Below are 23,602 nucleotides of genomic sequence, written 5' to 3' on the forward strand. Positions count from 1 at the left end.
GTTGAGCTGAGTAGTCCATATTCATACAACAGAGGCTTTCCTGAAGAACATCAACTTTCAAATTGGTTCCCAATTAACCCATTCATAATACAGCAGTAAGGACACAAACGATCTCTAGGTAACAGTTTCTCATAATGTGTTACTGCTACAGGCAGGCTGACAAGCATGCATTAAAACTATATCAGTCCCTTTTAATTAGGGGTATGGCGGCCAGCTCTGCTTTCTTTAGAAGTTTCCCTATCCAAACGATATGCAATGTGGCAAACTGGTGTATTCATTCGCTAAGCAATACTGTCAGAGTCACCAGATCCTTGGGGTCTGTGCACGTTCCCAACACGTCCACCACTGAACAGCTCCAAGACTCTGATAGATAAATCACAGAGACTGAGAGAGTTCAAGAGGCGAAGAGGGGATTAGGAAGGGAACATCTGGGAAGGAGACCTGTAGTAAGAAAAAGGTTAGAACACACAATAAGAAAATTATATCTCCTGAAATCAATACTACACTATGATTCTAAGCCTAGTCACTCTGAAAAATGAACAATCTAAGAGTTAAGTTTAAAATGACTAAGTTTCAAGATGGCCGGATACCTGTAGGGGAATCAAGATAAATTAAATGAAAACTTTCTTATTCAAGTACTTTCCTTTACATGAGAATCAGAAAAACATTCTGACTAAATTTTAAACCAGTCATATAAATCCTGTTTTGAGAATGTATACTAGGACCATACAATATTGCATCTAGAAACTCTGGCCTTCTGTGTACTCTTAAAATGTTTCAACACAAAGTGCGCATATTGCAGATATATATATATATAGTAAACACCATAAAAGGATTGTGCACCATGAATAACACAATATGGATTCAGGAAACAAATCACATAACTTGTCAACTCGAATATTATATAATAAATATCTTAGAATAGTGGCATACAATAAACAACATGAATTAAACTCGAGGAGAGAATCGTGCGTCTTGCCGATTCGAGTTTCACCATGTAAAATACCAAGAAATGGTAGCACGCAATGAATATCAAAGTCAAATCATCATTAATCGAATTGCGCATCTTGCCGATTCGTGAAACACAATGTAAATGTCAAGAAATAACAGCTCACAATAAATAACAAGATCAAAGTACAATGAAACGAATCGCGCTTCTTTTGACGATTCTTAAGCCACCATGTAAATGTCAAGAAATGGTAGCGCGCAATAAACAACAAAGTTAAATCCTCATGAAACGAGTTGCGCGTCTTGCCAATTCGTAAAACATCATGTAAATGTCAAGAAATAGTAGCGCGCAATGGACAACAATGTTTAAACACCATAAAACGAATCGCGCGTCTTGCCGATTCTTAAGCCACCATGCCAATGTCAAGAAATGGTAGCACGCAATGAATGACAAAGTCAGACCTTTATGAAACAAATTGTGCGTCTTGCCTATTTGTAAACTACCAAATAAATGTCAAGAGATGGTAGCACGCAAGTAATCTGTTACTCATTTAAGAATTAAACCAAGAATATGAAAATTCTAAATAACGGTGTCGGGATAGTCCAACCACCGTCTTACCGCCTGGAACAATGATCACCAATGAAGGATGAAAGGCAGAAGACTGGAAGATCCAAATAGGCCGCTGGGACAGGAGCTCAGGAAGAAGCTGCTGCTCTGCACCGGGACCTCTGAATAGTGAGCACTGGGAGTTAGGCTGGCTCTTTTTTATAGAGTCTTGGCCCAGCCCAGAACCACGCCCAGGCATGTTGCAGGGAAAGTCTCTGGAAGGCCCTGGAAAGGGGCCACACCCTAACACACTCTGAAAACATGCAGCAATACATTGCAAAGGAACAGTATTTGTAAGCATATTAAAAATATGTTTTCAGGATTGAACTCTGCAATGCAAAAGGTTAAACCACAACATATCAGCACAATGCATAAATTACGTTGTTTTGAGAGTGCTGGGTTTTTGCATTTTTGTCACCAATGAAGCGCGTACTGCTCTGGTGTAGACAAATACTGTCTGTGAGGAGAGAGCAATCTCAATTTGGTAGATTACTGCTGCACTCCTTCCCGTTGTAAAGTATTAGGGATCCTCAATCCTTTTGCTTTCTGAAAGCTGTGGAAGAATAAGTTCATCTAAGGATTCCACAGGAGTGGGTATTCCAAGGAAGAACATGTTATTTACCTTCAGTAATGTTCATGTTCTTTCTGATGGATACATACATTCTTGCAGCCTTACAACCTTCCTACCTCCACTAGTCCCTAGCCTCTATTAGTGAGAAAATTGATGGAACTGATGTCACTGTTGCTGGAACACCATTTATGCTCCCCTATGTCACTTCTAAGGATGTCATGTGACATTGGGCAAGACTCCATTGAGCACCACCTAGCACTGGTGACTTAACATAGCTGTACATAACTTAACATAGCTATAAACATTTACAGATCCATTCTGGTACATGGAGGGAGGATTAATCTAAATAATCTGTGACAGCTTCTGTATCCATCAGAAAGAATGTTAATAATGGTAAGTAACTTGTGTATCTAGTCTGCACCACCATCAGTCCCTCACATGTTACCCAGAATGCCACTGGGCTGGTTAGACCCAGTAGACTAATCACCTAGTGCAATCAACCAAAACCCCATCAAACCTGAGCACTGCTCCTTCATTGATTTCCAGTTTCAAACTTTCAAGCACCAACAACTAGTTCCAAAGTCAAAATGAACAGCTTAGCTTTGTGGATTCACTCAACTTCACCACTGAAATCAACAAGGGCACTTAGCCTGTTCACTGCTCCTGAAGACGTGCCCTGCAATCAGAACCCTCTGCACCATACTATGTCCAAGAACTTACAAACAACAAAGGAGTTAACTGGAAGCAGAAAAAGCAACACCATTAAATCTAACCTGCAGACAGAAAGAGCTCCTTTCCTCATGCATAAACATTATCACCACAGCCAGTGCAATATATAACAAGGAAATCATTTCAGCTGCTTCTCCAAAGTCTTGGAGGTAATCCAGAAGCCATAAAACATTTCCTCAGTTTGAGCTCAGGACCACAATACCCCTACTGAAATGCTACCGATCAAGTATCCACTGATAAAATATCTGTTTCTTTTATTTCTCTAAAATGCCCTAAGTGTGTAGGGAATGCTCGGACGTGGAGTCTGTAGCTCACTGCAATTTAGAATTCTAGCTTTAACTCACTGATGAGGCACAACAAGAGTGAAACTGGTCTGAGATTGCTTGGGTTCTCTTTTAGAAGCATGTAGCATAGTGGTGCGGGCTAGACTCTTCCTATTCAGGTACGACCAAAGTTGTTTTGCATTTGGTTGGTCATTGACTGCAGTGGCACAGTGTGCACAAATGATGCACTGAAATACAGCCCATAGTAAGTACCAGCACCTGAGATTAATTCAAGCTTTTGCCAGTGTTTAAACTTGGGGATAACAGGAGCCACATCCACTAGTGACTCCTGAACAAGTTCGGCATTTTCTTGTTCATTTAGTAGTTTGCAAAACTTGTGTCCTAATTTGCTCAAACAGCTGGTATCCCAACTATTCCAAGCAATGTTATGTATGTTTTCCTTTGGCAACGGCAAGACGCTTTGTTGATAACTGCCACAAGCTACAGTCCATGTCAGCTTTTGGGCACCTGAAAATCTGGACCGCAGACTCCAGGCATGGGGTTAGCACCAAGTGAGTCAAAAATAGCAATGTGGAGCAGGACCTGTGTCTTTCGCCTCTTGCAGAGCACATTTCACAAGCCTCATAGAATCAAGGGTTGCATTGCCCTAGGATTCAGTCATTAGGATACTGAATCTCACTGACTAGTAGAACTCTATGTACCCTACACCTGCACTTGCGGACAAGCATTCAGGAACAACTCAGTACAGTGACTGTGCAGATGAAGAACCAAGGTTCTGTGACTTATGTCTCAAGCTGCAGTAGCGCCAAACTACTTGACAAAGGTGTGGTATCACAGGAAATCTACTACAGTGGGAGCGGAACTTCATGGAGCTGCCACGAGAGAGCCACGCCCTTTTCCCAGCACTCCTCAAGTGGGAGTAACACAGATAAGTGTCAGCTTGTGGAAACCACAGACAACCCAGGCAATAAAATCATTATAGTACTTGTGGTGACACTGTGCCCAGCTGGTGCCTCAATACCCTATCACATCCAAATGCACCTCCAGCTCCACCCCGGCATGGTGATAATAACAAAATCCTTATCCCCAAAGTGGAAAAAGAGTGCCGGACACAGGGAAGCTTTGAACCTGTGGAGCGCGCTTAAGACAAGTACAAAGGGATGGAGAGAGGGTCACGTGGAGCTCCCGTCATGCTCCGTGACCGCAACTGGGACCTTGCGTCGAGCAGCAAAGGCGGCTGGACGAGAAGCGTAGGAGATCGCGCCACATTGAACCGAGCGGCGAGTGGCGAATGGCGGAACATTCGGTGATGTCCCCCCTTCCCCCTCCCTAGCTCTGACGGATTTCGGAGAGGAGATTCCTCAGAGGAATTGGAGTTTCCCGAAGACGCCTGAGGAATACACTTCAGCGTGCTATGTGAGCTCTGGACTGCCTCTTCTTAACGACCGCAACTGTCCAGGAAAGCAGCCCCCTATTCACCGCTCGGCTAAATTATTCAAGAGCTCGCAAGCAAGGTGGGGATGAGCGGAGGTGAGAGGAGAGGAGTGAGGAGGGAGACGAAACTTCAACTTTGTCTTTCATACAGTAAGTGGAGGATTGGAGGATTCGAGCTTTGGAGTATTTGCGTGCAGGACAATATCTTTCAGGCGGAGGGGGGTGGCAGCGTAGGAACTTGTAAGATGCCTGTGTGAGGAGGTGGCTATTGTGGCGATGTACCTGGCATTGAAGTAAGGAGTAATGAAAAAAAAAAGAGAACACTGTAAGAGAGGCACCGTAAATAAGTGGACCCTGGCAGAAGGGAGGGGGTAAAGGAGGCCGGCAGGGGCATAGCACACACTGGTCACTATTATGCTTTTCCAATCAGGATGACCCCTATAAATTAACAACATTGAAAGCTTTCAGCAGCAAGTCTGTTCGGGAAGGGGTTAAAAAAAAAAAGAAGAAGCTTTTAATTTCTGAAAGGACGTTGGCTATTTCAATCAGTGGATAGAGCCGGAACTCAGCCGGGACCATTGCACAGGGATCTTGGGAGCGCATCGGAAGCGTTTATGTGGATGCAGCTTCTCTCCCCTCGGGGTTTCCCTGCCACCCCTGCTGTCACTCACTTTACTTGGCTTCTATATCCTAAACTCAGGGCGCCCAGCTATTTATTCAGCTGCCCCCCTTTATAGCCCTATCGCCCCCCCCCTTTTAGCCTCACCCTACTTCAGTCTTGCGTGGCCTTATTTTTCCCATAGGGCCTCTCTCAGCTATCATGAAACGTATGACCCGGGACGGAGGCTTCAAAGCATGAGCAGCACCAAAGAATCCAAAATGAACAAAATCTAAGACTCCGACTCTGGCCTTTGGCAGATATAGACATAGTTCTCAACAGCTAGATGGCTTAGGCTCCTTTACAGTCTCCACAGTCTCCACTGTGAACCAGGACTTTGCACCTTCTCTACTAGGCCTCTCTGGTATGTTTGGGCCCGGCAAGGTGGATGACTCCGCACAGCAGCGGCGTGGTCTGCTGATTTGCATTCTCAAGACAATTCGACAGAAGCGACTCCCTCTCCACCACCATCTCTAGCAGCACCAGACGTTCCCCCTCCTCCTCGCTCAATGTTATCCCCTGAACACAAAGGGAAATCTTTTTCGAAACTTTCCTACCTGCTTTTTTCAAATACTACCAGCAATGTGAAAGAATCACTTAAAGCGACTGAAGGTGGTTCATTAAAGGTGGGAGGACTTGAGAAAATTACTCTGCCAGGAAGGAACTGTAAATAAGATTGCAACACCTCCCGTCAGTGCGCCTGTTAGGGTGTCGAGCGGTCTAACGGTACTTAATCTACCCGCAGAGAGCCTACCAGCCAATACTACGCCATCCAGTTCCTTGCAAAGCCCCCTCATTTCAGTGAATAAAGCCGCTACAAATATCACTGCAACAATGAAGGAGGTAATTGCACAGATCTTAGTGGAACTTCGAGCCATAAAACTTTCTCAGGAAGAAACCCGTAGGGAGACAAAAGATCAGCTGAGCCAACTTAATACTCATTTAACTCTTCTCTCGACTAGAGTATCACAGGTCGAACAGAGGGTCTCGGATTTAGAGGATGCCAAAAATCAAGTCGAGTCAACAACATCTCAGGTTCAATCTGAATTAGAAAATCTTCAAATGAACTTCAATGAGATGGAAAACAGATCACGCCGTTCCAACCTCAGATTTGTAGGGGTTCCGGAGGAGATGGAAGCGGGCTCATCGGTAACCAAGGTGGTGTCTGAACTTATTTGTAAAAATATTCTTCCAGACTGGGCAAAATCAGAAGGGGATTTATCTATCATGAGGGCCCATAGGATACCCTTTGTCTGTCCTGCTAATACAAAGTATCCACGTACCATTTTGGTGAATTTCGATGACTTTAGAATAAAGGAACAAATTCTTTCTCAAGCCAGGAAAGTATGTCAATTTAAGCTGGATGATACCTCGAGCCCTACCTTTTGGGTGTTTTCAGACATGTCAGTGGCAGCAGCCCACCGGGGTCGGGAGTTTGTCGGACTAATCGATGGTTTCAAGAGCTTGGGGGCCCCGGCTGGTATAGTGCAACTGGCAAAACTGAAAGTATTCTATAAGGGTCAAGCAAAAGTTTTCCAAAATGTCCAGGAAGCAAGGAACTTTCTGGAGTATGTAAAAAGACAAGGAGCTGGGTGATAAGAGGAAAAGGTCCTACGTTTACTATGCTAGACCATATCTAGAGGACTACAGCATTCTTTATACATTATGTGCTGTTTTTCAGGCGATTTGTTATTGTATGTTTGCGCATTTACGTTTCATGGTCTAGCAGAAATTTTTAGCCGTATGTTTTCAGAGAACCTAGGGCAGAAGGAAAAAGACCTCGAAAGAGATCCAGGGGGAATGAAATGCGTAGAAGTGAGGGAGAGGCAAGGGGAGGGGGGGAAGAAGTAATAATGCCACTTGAGGTATTTGTCGATTAGGGGAGATTAGTATTTGTTTCTCGGTGTCAGTGCTGTTCCTTCGCCTTGCTGCTCTTGGAGGTTAAGGTATTAGGGGTGCCACATCAATGCACTCCATTGTTGGGTTCTTTGTGTTCGGGGAGGGGGGTGGTATAGTGTCCGACGGGTTCATGATGGGTTGGATCAGTCGGGCGGGGGGGGCTTGGGGAGGAGTTCTTTAGAGGGGAGGGGGGGTTTAGGAGGGAGATAGATCAAAAAATGCAGGTGATAGCTATTCAACTTAATTATTTGTTTGAGGACAGCAGAAGTTTAATTAATCTAGCAGGACAAAGGCGATGGGGTATGGCAGGAAGGATCAGCATCTTGTGTAAGGATGGGATATAATTTAAGAGTAGCCTCCTGTAATTTGAATGGGGCTAATAATAATATGAAATTTCGTGCTGCGATTAGTTGGCTGGGAACAGCCCAGGTTCAAGTGCTTCTGTTACAGGAGACACATTTGAAGCTCTACTCCAAGTTACCTAGACTTCCGCCATACATTGTCAATTCCTTTTATGCTTCAGCAGATGCAGCAGTACAGGGTGTGGCAATCTTGTTTTTGAGAAAATTAGCAGGACAAATTGATAGAGTTGTCCGCGACCCATAGGCAAGATGGATAATAGTCTCCACTACAATGGCAAATAAAGAGTGCCATTTTGTGAGCTATTATGGCCTGATAGAGGATGATATAAAGCCAATGCAGACACTATATACAAATCTTTCCCTTCTTCGAGGGTATTTTATAGTAGGTGGGGACTTTAACATTATGTTAAATACTTTATGGGATTCATCACGGAAGATCAAAGCACAGAAGAAACCCAAAACTTCTCAATTTCTTGCAAAACTAATGCAAGAGTTAGCCTTGGTAGATGTATGGCGGGCTGACCATCTAGATGCCAAAGAGTATACGTGTGACTCCAAAAGGTATAATACGGCGTCAAGAATTGATTTCATTCTAGTCTAATTTACATTAAAATGGCATTGAACAGGCATACTTGCAAATTCATTTTCAGACCACGCTGTCCCTTGGGTCGACCTTGACAACCTTAAGGACTCGGCTAATCAGCATTGCCATTCACAATGGCGTCTGGATAGATCTCTTTTGGTAGAGGAAGACTGGGTAACCAGCCTTAAAGTGTTAGTGACTGGTTTTCTGAGAATAAATAAGGGATCTGCCCCTGCTTTTTATATTTGGGGGGCCACTAAGGCCTTCATACGAGGGGAGGCGATCTCCTTCAAAGCCCATTTAGGAAAAATAGCTTGTGAGAAAAGCTTTAAACTGCAACATGAGCTAGAGCAGGCACTTAGAAAAAAGCAATTATCTCCTAGTTTGGAGACATCACAAGGGTTAGCAAGGGCCCAAGCTAATCTAAGAGAATTTTTTTATCTAAGTAAATACTCAATAGCCATACAAGTTACCAATGTCAATACGAAGTAAGTGAGCATGCAGGAAGATTTTTAGTCTGGTCAATTAAAAAGCAGGCTAGGACTAGCTTAATAAAAGCCATCTTCGATGAAGAACAGGCTAAGATGGTCACACATTCCGAAGAGATCGAAAAAGTATTTTTTTACATTATTCCAAATTATATATGGGGAAAATACAAGTAAATGATGTACAAATCCATCAATATCTAGATACAGTTTCTTTACCAAGGCTGCACGTAGAGGCACAGAATTTATTATTGTCCCCAATTACTTCGCAAGAAGTTAGTAAAGCAATAAGGGATGCATCTAATGGTAAAGCTTCAGGTGAAGATGGCCTTCCGGCAGAAGTTTACAAAATTCTCGAAGACCAAATAGTTGATATATTAACTAATTTATTCAATTCAATACTGCAAGGAGCAGAGGTTCCTTCCGAATTCTCTAGCGCAACAGTGGTTAGTTTTATTAAAAAAGACAAACCACTGGAATATCCTGGCTTATATAGTCCAATTAGTTGGTTAAATCAGGACTACAAATTGTTTACTAAGATCCTGGCAGCTCGCGTTGGGCAGGTAGCTCAAATATTGGTACATGAGGACCAGTGTGGATTTCTGCCAGGTAGGCTATTGTCCACAAATACGAATTTCCTAGTACAGGCCATAGGTTATCTTTCACACAGCTATCATCCGGCTGTAATTATCGTGCTCGACGCCGAAAAGGCATTTGACCTAGTTCAATGGCAAGTGTTATTCTCGGTGCTCGCAAAGTTTGGCTTTCCGTGGAAATTCATTCAGATTATACGGACTCTGTATAAAGAGGCTCAAGCAAAAATTTCAGTTAATGCTCAGGTAGTAGGTTCAGTACAAATTACACGAGGCACGCGACAGGGCTGTTCCCCTCTCTCCAGTTTTATTTTCTCTGTTTATTGAGCCTTTAGCTGCAGTGATTCGTCAAGATTTAAATATCAAACCCCCTCTGCCATTAGCGCCCAAAGTCAAATTATTTGCAGACGATATGATATTGTATCTTAGGGCGGAACAACAGAATATCGATAGAGCAGTTGCAAAGATTAGGGCATTCTCTGAAATAGGGGGCTACAAAATTAATCAAGCTAAATCAGAGGCTTTGCTGTACAACACTGAGTTATCGGATCTGCTGCAGGGTGTTCGTGTTGCATCTTCAGCCTCCCATCCCATTAGATACCTTGGCATAGATGTATCTCTGAGTTCGGCAGATTTGTTTCAGCTGAATCACATGAATGTATTTAAAAAAATTCAAGGGTTGCTATGTAAATGGCAGGAGACTCCTATGACTATTATAGGAAGGACCGCATTGGCTAAAATGACGATCCTTCCTCTACTATTATTTGTTTTTTCAAGTGTAATTCTGCGAGTTCCGAAAAAGTTTTTCGACAATCTAAACGTATTGATTAGAAAATTAATCTGGAATCAGAAGAAGCTGCTGCTCCAATTGGCCAAGCTATCCTTGGCAGTGGAAGATGGAGGATTAGCTCTCCCTAATATGTTAGCTTACTATGAAGCAGTTGTATTTGATTGGGTGTCGAGAGTAGTGCAAAAGTTAAAATGTAATTTCTATTTCAATCAGATGATGCTAGAAATTAATGTTCATCCTGTACGTTTTTTTTAATTCCCTCGTCTACCAAAAAGGGTCAGGTACAAACTACTGGCTATGATTCAAGCAACTATAGTACAATTAAAGCGTAAATACCAAATTGATTAGCATTTTCATTCCTACGAGTAAGGGATATTGGGTGTTTAGGAGTGGAAATAAGTCAAAGCAATATACTGCAATGGGAAGCACTGGACTTCATGACTTTAGAGAATTTTTTTTTAGTGTATCTTTTGAAATCATGGGCACAGTGCGTAGTGGGTGTAAGTGATATTCCAGAGAATTTAAAATTTTCATATTGTCAAATTCAACACTCCTTGCGTTTAGTGAAACGACCATTGAACTGCATGAATAAACCCATCGCCCAGGCCTTTTTTGATAACCAATTCGGCATTGGAAAATGGTATAAATTACTTCAGGATGCAGGGTCAACTAAGCTAATTACCCAACTTTTGGCCCAAATTGATAACATGACAGGAAGCAAGATAGAAATACAGCAGTGGAGAAAACATAACGAGGCGTCGTACAAAGCATTTAGAGGGGACAATTTTAAAAGGATTACTTTCTTTTCAAAGTGGCTGTTGTATTATACCCCCATTGTAATAAGAGACATGCATCCTGAGACATCAGGTGCCTTTCCACGCTGTCAAAATTCTAAGGGAGATTGGATGCATATGTGCTTTTCTTGTACATTGCTGGCAAGATACTGGGAGCAGTTTTCCAGAGGCTAAGCTCCTGGATAGGCTATGTGATTACCCCTAACCCAGTGGTGTCGCTTTGGAGTATTATGCAGAACACAAATCTTACCACTGCATCCAGACAAATGATTTTCGTAGGCTCGGTGATAGCTCTATCGCTTATCCTACAAACATGGAAATAACCAATTCCTCTGACTTATGCATCATGGGAGGGGAAAACGGAGATTACAAGGGTTAGAGAAAAATTGTACGCTCAGCGGATAGGAGCCATGCAAAGATATCATGCGATCTGGGCCAAAATGAGTAATGCACCGGAAGATTAAGTGGAGGGAAGCAAAAGTAGAGGAAGTAGATTCAACCAATTTAATTTTGGGGAAAAAATTCTATGCTTTAAGTAGATTTCTATAAATACCAATGTAGAAGGCAATGTTGTAAATTGAAGTTACATGTATGTATTGTAAGTATCACCTGCTGTATAAAAATAATAATACAAAAAAAAAAAACAAGTACAAAGGCTTGAAAGTGTGGCTGATACATGAATGAATACTGCACTCCGTTGATTTGGTGCTAGCTTTTGCTGTATAAGTGGACATACATGCGTATAAGAACTATGACTTCTTCATGTATCTTGCCAACTGCATTATTACTCATGGTCGCTGAGTGCAAGGGATATGTTAAATAGCTTGTTGATTTGCTTGAGAGACTGAGGAGGGAGTGTGTGTACTTCTGTGCACATGTGTGTGTGTGTGGGGAGGGAGAGACGTGATGAAGTGTGCATTGGCATTTTCAATTGGGGCGCAAAGACTTTAGGACTGACCTTGCTGACAGCTGTGAAGTGAATACACAGAAGTTGGTTACAGACAGCCATTAACTGAACCCGTTTGCTGCAATTGTCGCTTTAATGTAAACTCCATCATAAGTGGATTTGAAGCAAGACTTCAACACCCATGCTTGGGAAAGGAAAAGACCGCTGTTTCATCCATTTGATGCCATTGCCAGCCCTTTAAGCAAAGCTGTGCATGTCCTTGTATTGATGGATCTTGATGTTCTTGTGTGTGAGGAGTACCCAAGGAGATCCATGTAGAAGATGAAGAGCACTTGTGACAAAAATGAGCTTTGGGGTCTGCCACGGTAAACTGGAATATATTCAGACCTTCAACAGTTCATGTGAACAAGTTGGAATGTGTTGTTCAGACAGAAAGAAACCCATTGCAGAACGAGGCTGTCAAAAACAAATCTCGCACAGGGGTTGACCAGGTGGTCAACATTATTGAGACAACCAAAGGTTTGAAAAGGATGGGAACGTCCCTTTGTCAGTGATCTGGAAGGCATCATCACCCATCTGGATTTTTTTTCTGTGTATTGTACTTTTTGATACTAAGAACATGTCAATAATAAGACAAATTAATCATACAAAGAAATCATACAAACACAAAAACTGAAACAATCCTAACAGGCTAGGCAAAGAGGCAGCAGGAGGACAATACCCTGCCATTAAGACCATCATGATGGGAACTGGAGAGCGGACCAGCCAATGACATGAGTAGAGATACATATGGGATGGCCTCAGCTTTCAGGGTGCAGGGCCACCCTGCACCATACCAAGCACACATATCCGAACTTCACCATCACATCCCCCGGTCGCCATATGCAGGATTGTGACTCAACTGCACCGATCAGACAGTGCACAGATAGCTCAGGCTTGAGCCACTCAGAGCAGCTTCACTGGAGTAGCGGGAATGTTAGTCGCAGTTGTTGAGCAAGCGGGCTTAGCAGGCCACTGAGCGGGCGAAGGGGAGGCCACCTTCTTTATCCCTAATCCTCCCATATCTATCCAAATGCAGGTAAGCCGCCTGATTTGCATCCCTCCTAGGAGGGCAGCAAGGGGACTCTTCACAGTCCCCAAGCTTCCTCCCTGCACTGTGCTTCTCTCTTTGCATTCATGGTTAACTCCCTCCTTCAGCCGCACAAATCAGGGTCAGAGGCAGATTTCCAGCACGTCGCCAGCTTTCTTCTGACAAGTAGTAGGGCCAAGTCCATGAATTGGTCCGTCACTTTCCGAGTCGCCCTGCGAGTATGCAAGCCCAATAGGCAAAATTGCTGAGTGCACTCAAATTGTCTGTCTGTGGCCCGCTGCAGAACTAGTATGACCTAAGCCCATCACCCACCTGCATGGTTGCTTTATAGGTGCCTCATTATGGCCTGAAACCTGCAAACAAAGGTCCTCTCAATGAGCTTGTCCAGGAACAGATATGTGTGATTTGGAGGTTGGCCTCATTCAGCGGTCTGAGCACTTTTAGGTGAGTCAGAGAAGATGCTTTGATTGAGAGAGGCATTGACGATGCTGAGAAGAGATCTGAGTGGTTCGGTAGTGATGGGCTTCACTATGGAAATGGACACTGGTACATTTATTAAGAAGTTTATAAAGCACTTGGAATATCCATGGAAAGTTGAAAGGCTCTTTTGTAAAGGAAGCGAACACCTGATGAATCCTTCTAGGTAACACTCAGGGACTTGTGCTCCATTATGAGAGCTCAGGGCAGACCTAAGATGATAGGCTCCTTCATTCACCCATTTAGCCATTCTGGGTCCTAGTTTATGCTTCTTTTGGAGACTGCTTACTTGCAATTCAGTTGTAAACCTTTAGTCGGTGTAAATTCTTTGCAGCTGCTCACTGAACCTGTTTGTATGTTGTGTGCTGAATCTGTCATTAATCTCCGCTTCAGCATTGCTCCTATTTGAAAGCGTATGCAACACACAGGTTCATGCCAGGTGAGATTTCATGGCCACCAGAATACATGCAATTATCAGCTATGCTACTCAGCAGCGGTGGCCTTATTAATGTCTAGTCTTTCTTATAATTAATATAGAGTGAATACTACTTTTTATAATTAATGTATGGTGGGTGCGAAGTATTCAGGTAGCCATACTATCTAATGTAATATAATGATCCCCGCATATCACCCTCGCAGGTGCTGGGTTGTTTCTCGTGAATTACACTATGGTCTGAACCTGGCCTATGCTGGCCTCATCCTCATCTTCAACACAGTCATCCTCATCATAGTGGCAAAGAAAATACGGAATCTGCAGGCTGAGAAGGGACGAGCATGTCGTGATACATTGACTGTGCTGGGGCTCAGCTGCCTGTTGGGCACCACCTGGGGTTTGGCCTACTTCTCCTTCGGAACTTTCTTGGTGCCCCAACTCTATGCCTTTAGTATCCTCAACTCGCTGCAAGGTTTGCAATATTTCTACCTCAGAGTCTTATGAAAAAAAATGCCACCAATCATTCTTAAGTTGTTCCCCCAACATATGGCCCAATTTGTATGTTGTTGTGATGTGCCCCTGGGACATAATGCGCCAAACCACCTTAAAAAAATACAAAGAGCTTAGGTTGAGTGAAGCAACCTTGATTACTAGGTGCCATTTGCACCACAAGAGCAACAGGGGCTAGGATAATTACTAATGGGATCCCAGGTACATTGCTCTGCTTGACAAGCCCTAGCCTTGGAGTAGGACATCAGTGTACCATGCTTATTTGAAAGAAAGCAGAGGCATAATGTCTGGCAGGTAAATAAGGAGAATTACCAATGGGTTGGTACTTTTAAAAGACCAGCATAACTAGAGAAGAGTTGATCACATTTCAGAAACTTGGCCAGGGGTATATAAGCATTCTAGCCTGCTGCTGAGTGCTATAACCAGGGAGAGGGCTTTTAACAACCGCTTGAGACTGAAGGCCTATAATACTATTAGAACATTCCACCCACTGAGGGTAGGGTGGTGTAAAATAAACAGGGAGAATCAAAAAGACAAGCTTTGGAATGTTGGAGCAGAAGGCCTATGCTGGTGATTATTGTGCCTAAGCCACTCTAGCTTCAGTGGAGGTCGCAACATTCTAATGTTTTAACACTGGATAGGTCACAATGAGGCACTGTAATCACAATATTGGTTTGGAAGCAATCCTACTTTCAGAGTGTAGGAGAAATGAAGGAACTTAGGGCCAGAATTAGCAAATGTTTTTACCCATTCTATGTCTATGGGAAAAAGTGTTCGTACATATGGCCCTTAGTGTCTGGCTTGAAATGAGAGACATTTCCAGCAAAAAACTCGAAGTGGAAGAAGCAAATGGCAGACTTGGACAGAGCAGTAGAGATGATGTGTTTGAGTCTAGATGAAGCCACAGACTTGAGAATAAAGGCAAGAAATCTCAGTCACTCACTCCCTATGTCTCTTTCTCTCTCTCTCTATGAAAACAAGTAGTTCATGGCAGATTTAGGTGTTGGTTGAGCCTACAGTAGTATGCAGGGTGGTTGGTAGGCAGAAGAAAAAGAGGAATGGACAAAAGGAGTGATTGCAAATGTAGAATGGGAGTCAAGGTGAAGAAAAAGGACATTGTAACGAAGGAATGTCAAGAAAGCAAGAAGTATGCCCGAGCAAGAGATAGGACTTCCAACAAACTAGTGCTTTGCATCTCTTATTCTGTTCATGTCAGAAAATGCTGAAGTGCAGAACATTGACTTTCTTTCTTCTTGGTTCTTGTCTCTCCTTTAGGATTTTTCATCTTACTTTGGTACTGTCAAATCCACACCCGCCCCGGAGACAAGTCCGAAAGTGGGCCAACAAATACCACCCAACATAGCGAGAGTGTTCGTCTTTCACAGATACATTTACAGAAACAGCTGCTCCAACACCAAGAAGAAATGACTGATGAATAGGATACTCCATTATATGGTTGCGATATTTGCCGTTGACCTCAAAATGTAAGGTCACCAAAGATTCTTGTTCCCTTCTAACAGTCAGTCTCTGGAAGGAAGGAAAATTAACAAATACAAAGATTGTTTGGTAATAAATGCTAATCTGGATATGTGATGTGTCACCTACATGTGATGTGGCCTCGGGTTCCAGTCTATAACTTATAATTTTAAGGCTGCATATTTATGAGTGTGAATATTCACCACCATACAAATGCCAATAATGCATACATTATAGTTATGGTCCCTGGCTCCGTTTTGGGGATTTACAAAAACTGAATCTATTAATAATCATTTCCATTACGAGTTGAAGATCAGCTGACTGCATTTATAATTCTAGAGTTTTATGTGCAGGCACTCATTGGGGGTCATTCTGACCCCGGCGGTCTAAGACCGCCGGGGCCAGGGTCGGCGGGAGCACCGCCGACAGGCCGGCGGTGCCCCGCAGGGCATTCTGACCGCGGCGGTTCGGCCGCGGTCAGAAGAGGCAAACCGGCGGTCTCCCGCCGGTTTACCGCTGCCCTTAGAATCCCCCATGGCGGCGCAGCTTGCTGCGCCGCCATGGGGGATTCTGACACCCCCTACCGCCATCCTGTTCCTGGCGGTTCGCCTGCCAGGAACAGGATGGCGGTAGGGGGTGCCGCGGGGCCCCTGGGGGCCCATGTCGTGCCAATGGCATGGGCACGGCAGGGGCCCCCGTAAGAGGGCCCCGAAAAGTATTTCAGTGTCTGCTAAGCAGACACTGAAATACGCGACGGGTGCAACTGCACCCGTCGCACCCCTGCAACTACGCCGGCTCAATTCTGAGCCGGCGTCCTCGTTGCAGGGGCATTTCCTCTGGGCCGGCGGGCGCTCTTTTGGAGAGCGCCCGCCGGCCCAGAGGAAATGTCTGAATGGCTGCCGCGGTCTTTTGACCGCGGTGCGGTCATTCAGCGGCGGTACCCTGGCGGACGGCCTCCGCCGTCCGCCAGGGTCAGAATGAGGCCCATAATAAGAAAACGGATCAAGAATGTGTATCACTCTGTGACACCCGCCAGCGATCAGTTCTGTAGCTGATAAAAGCTAAGACCACTGTGTTGTTATACATGGTCTAAAAAATGAGGTAAATGTGACCTTTACTTAGAGTGTAGACAGGACCGGTGCACCCACTTCTGGTGCAGAGCTCGGGGCACTGTATTTTGAAATGTCTGATGGAGTTAAAAACACCTGCTACAGAGGTCCTTGTACACTCAGCAATTTTCAGGCAATAATAGAACGCCAAGATAACTCTGGTGATTAATGTACCTGCTGGAGAGAGAGGAGCTTTGTCCATTAGCAGTTTTGGCTCACCATAAGGTGACCCAAAGGCTTAATGTGTCTGCAGCAAAGCATGCGTACCATGCAGATCACAGAATCGTTCTGTATGTAGATAGCTCGGTGGTTTACTGTTTTTGTCACAGGGATCCTTCTGTAACTTGCAGTCCGTAAGTCACAAACCTAATACAGGACAGTGAGCTATGATTTAGCATCAAGGAGCTGCATGCATACTGCAAGAAAAGTGTTAAAAACGTATGTTTTTCTCCAGTTTTCATTTTCCTTAGGTTGCTAAAGGGGACTTGTTTGAGTAAAAATACATTCTTAATAGTAAAGCCCACCTTAACCACCATGTTACGTTTTAAATATTGAGTTTCTGCTTCTCCATACCAAGCACTCTTAAAATATAATGTCTACCAGTATGAATGACATTTGACTCCTAACTTTGTAGTCCTCGTAGGCTTATATAACATTTGCTATACGCTGATTTATGCACATATAATTCATTATCACTGTTTAATACATGTGTGATGTAAAGTGCCCTAACTCCCTACATTGGTATGAGTAGGGCTTTAAAAGAAATGGAATGTATATGAGAGAGGCTATGGAGACTTGAGGGGAACCATTGAAGGAAGGTAGTGAGAGAATCCGTGAAGAAGGACGTCTCTGGCGGCGCGAGCAAAGATTTTGCACCAGGCACGATTAGCACTAAAGCCGACCCTGAGTGTACATCACAAGGACAAGCAGAGCACTCCAGAACGACGGCTGCGGCCCACCAGTAACTCTCATAACCACTTTAACATCCCATGGAATCTACCAATATGCATGGGGGTGGGAAGGAACTGGAGAATGAAGAAAGGAATGGATAAGGGCAGTGCTTAATTTGTGCTTGTTGTTTCCGGTGCTGAGCACCAGCACTTATTTTTGAGGGCTGGGGCTTAGTCTTCTTCCTCAAGCAAAGCACACATTTGGGAAAGATAGAGGAAGAGAAAAATGAAAGAGCGTCACAAAAAAGCTGCAAGAGTGACTGAAGGGGCAGGGAGTAGCTGTAAATGGATTAAAGAGGCTCGAGATGGCTTCAGGATTACACTGCCTCAGTATTCCCTTCTCGCACATTTAATTGCAGCAGCTGCATGTTTCAGAGGAGCGCTCTGAGCACCGGCATGTTTGTATTTACAAATTAAGCACTGGATAAGGGGGAGAAACCATGTGAGATAAGAATTTACACAAAAAACAGTTCAGAAAATATAACACAGCCTTCCCCTAAAAACAAAATATGAGGGCGTTATCCTTGCTTTACTGTCCATGAAGAAGTTCCCACTCAGGGAAACCCTTAGACTCTACTTGCAATAGTGCCATCTCAGAGATTATCTTGAAACAAGGTAGATCCTAGATTACACCTTCCATCCTCTAAAGGATATGATCTTACATCTAAATTAGGGTCATATGAGTATCTGGTACAATGCACTATAGGACGTGCGAATTTGGGTTCCAGACAAGAGTATACATCATCTTCATCCAATTCTCGCTCATCACCTGTCTGTTCTGATGCATGCATTTGGCAACCCTTCTAATACTCCAACACCTTCAACCCTACTTGACAACACTTTCCTTGTTCACTTTGATCAAGTGTGATACTTGTAGTAGGCTTGAACCTTTTTTCTAGTCTCATCAATGCTTCAAAATCATCGTCGGCAGGTGGACAATTTTGGACATATGTATGAAAAATATCCTAGCCCTCTAACCGGAAACAAAGTAATAACACGCCTGTTCTTCGCTCAATTAGCATCTATGGCCACTAAATAAACTTGGAACTCTTCCTTTCATTTTTTCCACATGGTTCCCTTTATTTTGTTAGAATTTCTGCGGTGGTTCAAACTGCATAATTAATTCAAACGGGATAAATGTCTGTGTTTGCAGACTGTTTAAAAGAAGATCTCCTGCTTTCTGTGATTAATAACAAGCAGGGGAGCAGAGCCAATGCAGAAATAATTTCAATACTTATAGACAGTGTCTCAGTTCTTGACCAGAACAATATTTTTGATGGTGACTCATGAATAAACAGGTGGGGTTCTTGTTTAAGACTGAGGATAGAAACTCTTGGTCTCATCTATTGCATGACCCAGGGCCAGTCATGATACAATTGCAGTGACGATCGCAGCAGAAATTATCGATTTCAAAGGAAGCCGACGAACAGGCAACCGGATGTGGCTGTGACAGCGTCAACAAGAGCTAATAATGCTTCCATTTTCTTACGATAATGGCATTACTCCTAGTCCTACTCCCTCGCCTTCCTTTTAACCAATGAGGCCTCCCGCCTCCCCTCTAGACCCTCCCTTCCCCTTTCAAAAACCCCCCCCACCCTTATCCCCTCCTGTACAAAAACCAAGCCCAAGCTGCAACTCGGACAGTCCGTACCGGGAGGGTGGGAGGGAACGGAAAAGGAAGGCGAGGGAGTAGGACTAGGAGTAATGCCATTATCGTAAGAAAATGGAAGCATTACCTCCCGTCCCTCCCTCGCCTTCCTTTTAACCAATGAGACATAGCAAGAAAACACACAGGAGACGGACATCGAGTTGCAAGACCTTTATTTAATATCCTGCACCAAGAACATCCCAAACATTATCTCATAGAGGATAAGACCCGGTGACCTAACACCGACTCCAAACTACCCAAGTCCGACAGCCTATAATGACGCACAAACGTCGAAGGAGAAGCCCAAGTGGCGGCCCTGCAAATTTCCACCACGGAAGTCCCCTGAAGCTCCGCCACCGTAGCCGCCATGCCTCTGGTAGATCTCCCCTGAATCCCTTGAGGAGGAACCACCCCTTTCAAGGAATAGGCCAACAGAATTAAAGATCGAACCCACCGACTCAAGGAAGCCGTGGAAGGTTTTTCACCTTTGCGAGCCGGACCAAAATTAACAAACAGTGAATCCCCTTTACGAAAAGGAGCCACCACCCGCAGATACTCCAACAAAACCCTGCGCACATCCAACGAATGCAAACGGACCTCCTCCCTTGAGGAGGGATTCGGACAAAATGAAGGAAGGATGACCTCCTGCCGGGAATGGAACGAAGAATTGATTTTTGGAATAAAGGAAGGTACCGGAACCAGAACCACCCGATCGTGAAAAATCTTACAAAAAGGAAAAGAACAAGCCAATGCCCCCAATTCCCCCAACCGACGAGCCGAAGTAATGGCTACCAAAAAGAATGTCTTCAAAGATAGATGGCGCAAATCACAGTCCCCCAAAGGTTCAAAAGGGGGCTCCGTCAACACATCCAAAACCAAGGACAGATCCCATGAAGGAAAAGAACGTACCGGGCGAGGAAATAAATTAACAAGCCCTTGAAAAAATCTCGGCATCAAGCGCCCTTCATCCTGAAGATTACGCCATGGTCCTCTGAATGCCTGAATAGCCGCCCACTGCACCCGAAGAGTTGCCACTGACAACCCTAAATGAGCACCGTCCTGCAGGAACTGCATCACCTCAAAGATAGAAGCGCAGGTAGGATCTAACTCACGACTTAAGCACCATGACGAAAACACCTTCCACTGTCTACCATAAGAAAGCAAAGTGGAACGTCTCCTCGAAGCCAGCAATGTAGAACTCAAAGCTACCGGCACCCCCAGACCTGTCAATCCCCGTCGTTCAACTTCCAGGCCGTCAAGTGTAACCTTCTCAATGACCCCAATGGGAGGCAGGGAAACTCCAGGGGAGACGGACAAAGAGGCAGAGGCCACATCCTCCCCTCCGCCATCAGCCTCAACAAGGGGAACCAATTCGCCCTCGGCCAAAGTGGCGCAATTAGGACAACCCTGGACCCCAGATCCCTCACACGTAACAGAAACGCCCTGAGTAGTTGAAAAGGAGGGAACGCATACAAAAGGCCCTGCGGCCAAGGACATGACATCCCGTCCACCTCCCATGCTTGGGGACATCGAAACCGGGAGCAGAAGCGATCCACTTTCGCATTCCCTACTGACGCAAACACATCCAGCACTGGAAGACCCCAAAGCCGAACCAGATGCTGAAACAGAGACTTCCGGAGAGAGAAAAGTTGAGAGGAAGGAATCACTCTGCTCAGCAGATCCGCCCGAACATTCACCACCCCCCGAATGTACGTAGCCCTGAGAGAAGGAACCCACTCCTGAGCCCACACAAAAATCTCCCTGACTAGATTGAACAGAGCCCTTGACCTGGTCCCTCCTTGCCGATTGACATAAGCCTTGGCCACTAAGTTGTCTGTGCGAACCAGAACCGCCGAACCCCTCAGGGAATCCTGAAAATGGACCAGAGCCAGGAATACTGCCCGCAATTCGCGCCAATTCGACGACCGACTCGCCTCCCGAGGGGACCAAAACCCCTGAATCTGAGCCGACCCCATCCATGCCCCCCAACCGGAGAGGCTGGCATCCGTCGTCACCACCACGGGTCTCAGAGGCGATAAAGAAACCCCTATCCTCAGGTGGTCTGCATCCAACCACCATTGCAACTCTCTGTGAATCAATCCGGACCCTGGAACCCTGTCCTTCAGAGAACCGGACCCTGGTGTCCACCTTCTCAAGAACCATGTCATCAAGCACAGGAGATGGAAACGTGCCCAAGGAACCAGAAATATCACCGACGCCAAATGACCCTGCAGACGCAACCATAGAAGAGCTCGGGGAGCAGACCGCCACAATACCTTCTTTACCAAAGCCTGTAGGACACCCAACCGTTTTTCTGACACAGTCACCAACCCAAGAAGAGTCTGAAACCGAGCTCCCAGAAAAACCAGATCCTGGGACGGCACTAAGTCTGACTTCTCCCAATTGATTAAAAATCCGTGGTTTTGCAGGACCCCCAGAACATGGACCACCTGCTTCTGCAAAAGGTCTCGTGATTGGGCATGAATCAAAATGTCGTCTAGATAAGGATGCAGAAATACCCCTTCTGAATGAAGCAAAGCCACTAGAGGAGCCAGCACCTTTGTGAAAATTCGAGGAGAAGATTTTAGACCGAAAGGCAGAACGCAAAACTGATAATGGTCCTGACCCACAGCAAACCTCAGGAACTTTTGAGAGGATCTTGCCACCGGTACGTGTAGGTAAGCGTCCTGCAGATCCAGTGACACCAGAAAGTCCCCGTGTCTGACAAATGGAAAAATAGTCTGAATGGACAGCATGCGGAAATGCACTGTCCTGATCCAGGTATTCACCTCCTTTAGATTGAGCACCGGCCGAAATCCCCCTGAAACTTTCTGCACAAGAAACAAGACCGAATAAGTGCCCTGACCCCGTTCGTCTAGCGGAACGTGGGAAATGGCCCCCTTGACCAGTAAGTCCCGCACTCCGTCCAATAATGCTCTTCTCCGTGACCCCTCTGAAGGCAGAGGTGTGGGACGTACCCCTGAATCTGGAGGAACCACCACAAAATCTATGACATAACCATTGGCCACAATGTCTAGTACCCAATGATCTTTTACACTGTCCTTCCAAGCCGAAAGAAAGTGACTCAGTCTTCCCCCAACCGGCCCTCTGCCAGGCCCACAGTGATTGTCAGGACCCCTTCTTGAAACCACCCCGGGTCGCAGTAGCAGACTTCTTAGTTGAAAAACGCGGCTGAAAACGCCTTTTCCTAAATGAAAAGGATTTAGCATCCCTAGTAGGAGAAGATCTGGAATGTTTCTTCCACCCTGTACCCGAAGAAGAACCCCCTTTATAAGGTAAGGCATGCTTCCGTTCCTTAAAAGCCTTGGAAAGCATGGATGGCAATTGTTCTCCAAACAAGGTACGACCTTCAAACGGCAGTCTCAACAAGGCCGCCTTTTCCCCTGGATCAGCCTTCCAGGAACGCAACCAGAGGGACCTACGAGCCCCAATCAAAGACCCAGATGCCAGAGCCGAAGTACGGACTACATCCGAAGACACATCAGCCAACAATCTGGCCTGCTGCTCCATACCAGCCAGGAGCTCCGAACATTCCGCCCCTTCCTGTACAGCCACCGCCAGATTATCAAAGTCTTGAACCAATGACTGTGACGCATAAGCAGAATAAATCCCTGCCCTCAGCGCCAGATTCTCCGCAGCAAAAGCCCTCTTAAGACCCGAATCCACTTTACGGTCAGTGGCATCCGTAGGCACACAATCCTCCGGATTGACTGCCGTTTTGCCAATCAGAGTAGCCAAAATAGAGTCCAGGCGTACTGAAGGAGGCAAAACCTCCTCACCCTCAAGTAAGTAAAGTTTCTGAAGGAATCGTGGAACCTGAGCCTTATCCACATCCTTCCACTCACGAAACACCATATCCCTCACAGGTCCCTGAAAAGGCATGGCAAACTTTGAAGGTGTCTTATATTGAGGAAATAAATGAGAATCCGAGTTTGCAGGTTGAAACACTGGGAAACCCAAATTGTCCCGAACATGTGCCATCACTTCCCACATATCTTCTCTGGAAACATATTTCCCCCCAGATGACGTCGATGGGGCCTCATCCTCACTCTCCGATGAGGATTTCCTAGCTGCTACCGATGAGTGCGCACATTTAGACTGACCAGTCCTGGCCACGCCTGCTTGTAGTGCCCTGGTCACCGCCACCTCAATCATATCCTGAACCTCCTCTCTGGACATGAGGGGAGTACCCCTGCCAGGTACCTGTGAGTTCTCAGGAGTAGTAATGCTAGCCTCACCCCCCT

General features: G+C 45.1%; 1 protein-coding gene across 2 annotated transcripts in view; it reads left to right on the forward strand.

Annotated features, from left to right (window-relative positions):
- The window catches only part of ADGRG5 (adhesion G protein-coupled receptor G5), a 542,058-nt gene extending 526,316 nt beyond the window's left edge, over nucleotides 1-15,742 (forward strand). Inside the window, exons 12-13 of one of the 2 annotated variants that reach the window (XM_069217337.1) lie at nucleotides 13,851-14,116; nucleotides 15,430-15,742. In XM_069217337.1, coding sequence (XP_069073438.1) covers nucleotides 13,851-14,116; nucleotides 15,430-15,593 — 430 coding nt within the window. In that variant the 3' untranslated portion in view covers nucleotides 15,594-15,742. The remainder of the gene's footprint in view (nucleotides 1-13,850; nucleotides 14,117-15,429) is intronic. The other variant, XM_069217338.1, reaches the window with a different exon arrangement.
- Nucleotides 15,743-23,602: the final 7,860 nt, after the last annotated feature.

This window comes from Pleurodeles waltl, chromosome 12 (assembly GCF_031143425.1).
Source record: "Pleurodeles waltl isolate 20211129_DDA chromosome 12, aPleWal1.hap1.20221129, whole genome shotgun sequence".
In the NCBI taxonomy this organism is placed as follows: domain Eukaryota; kingdom Metazoa; phylum Chordata; class Amphibia; order Caudata; family Salamandridae; genus Pleurodeles; species Pleurodeles waltl.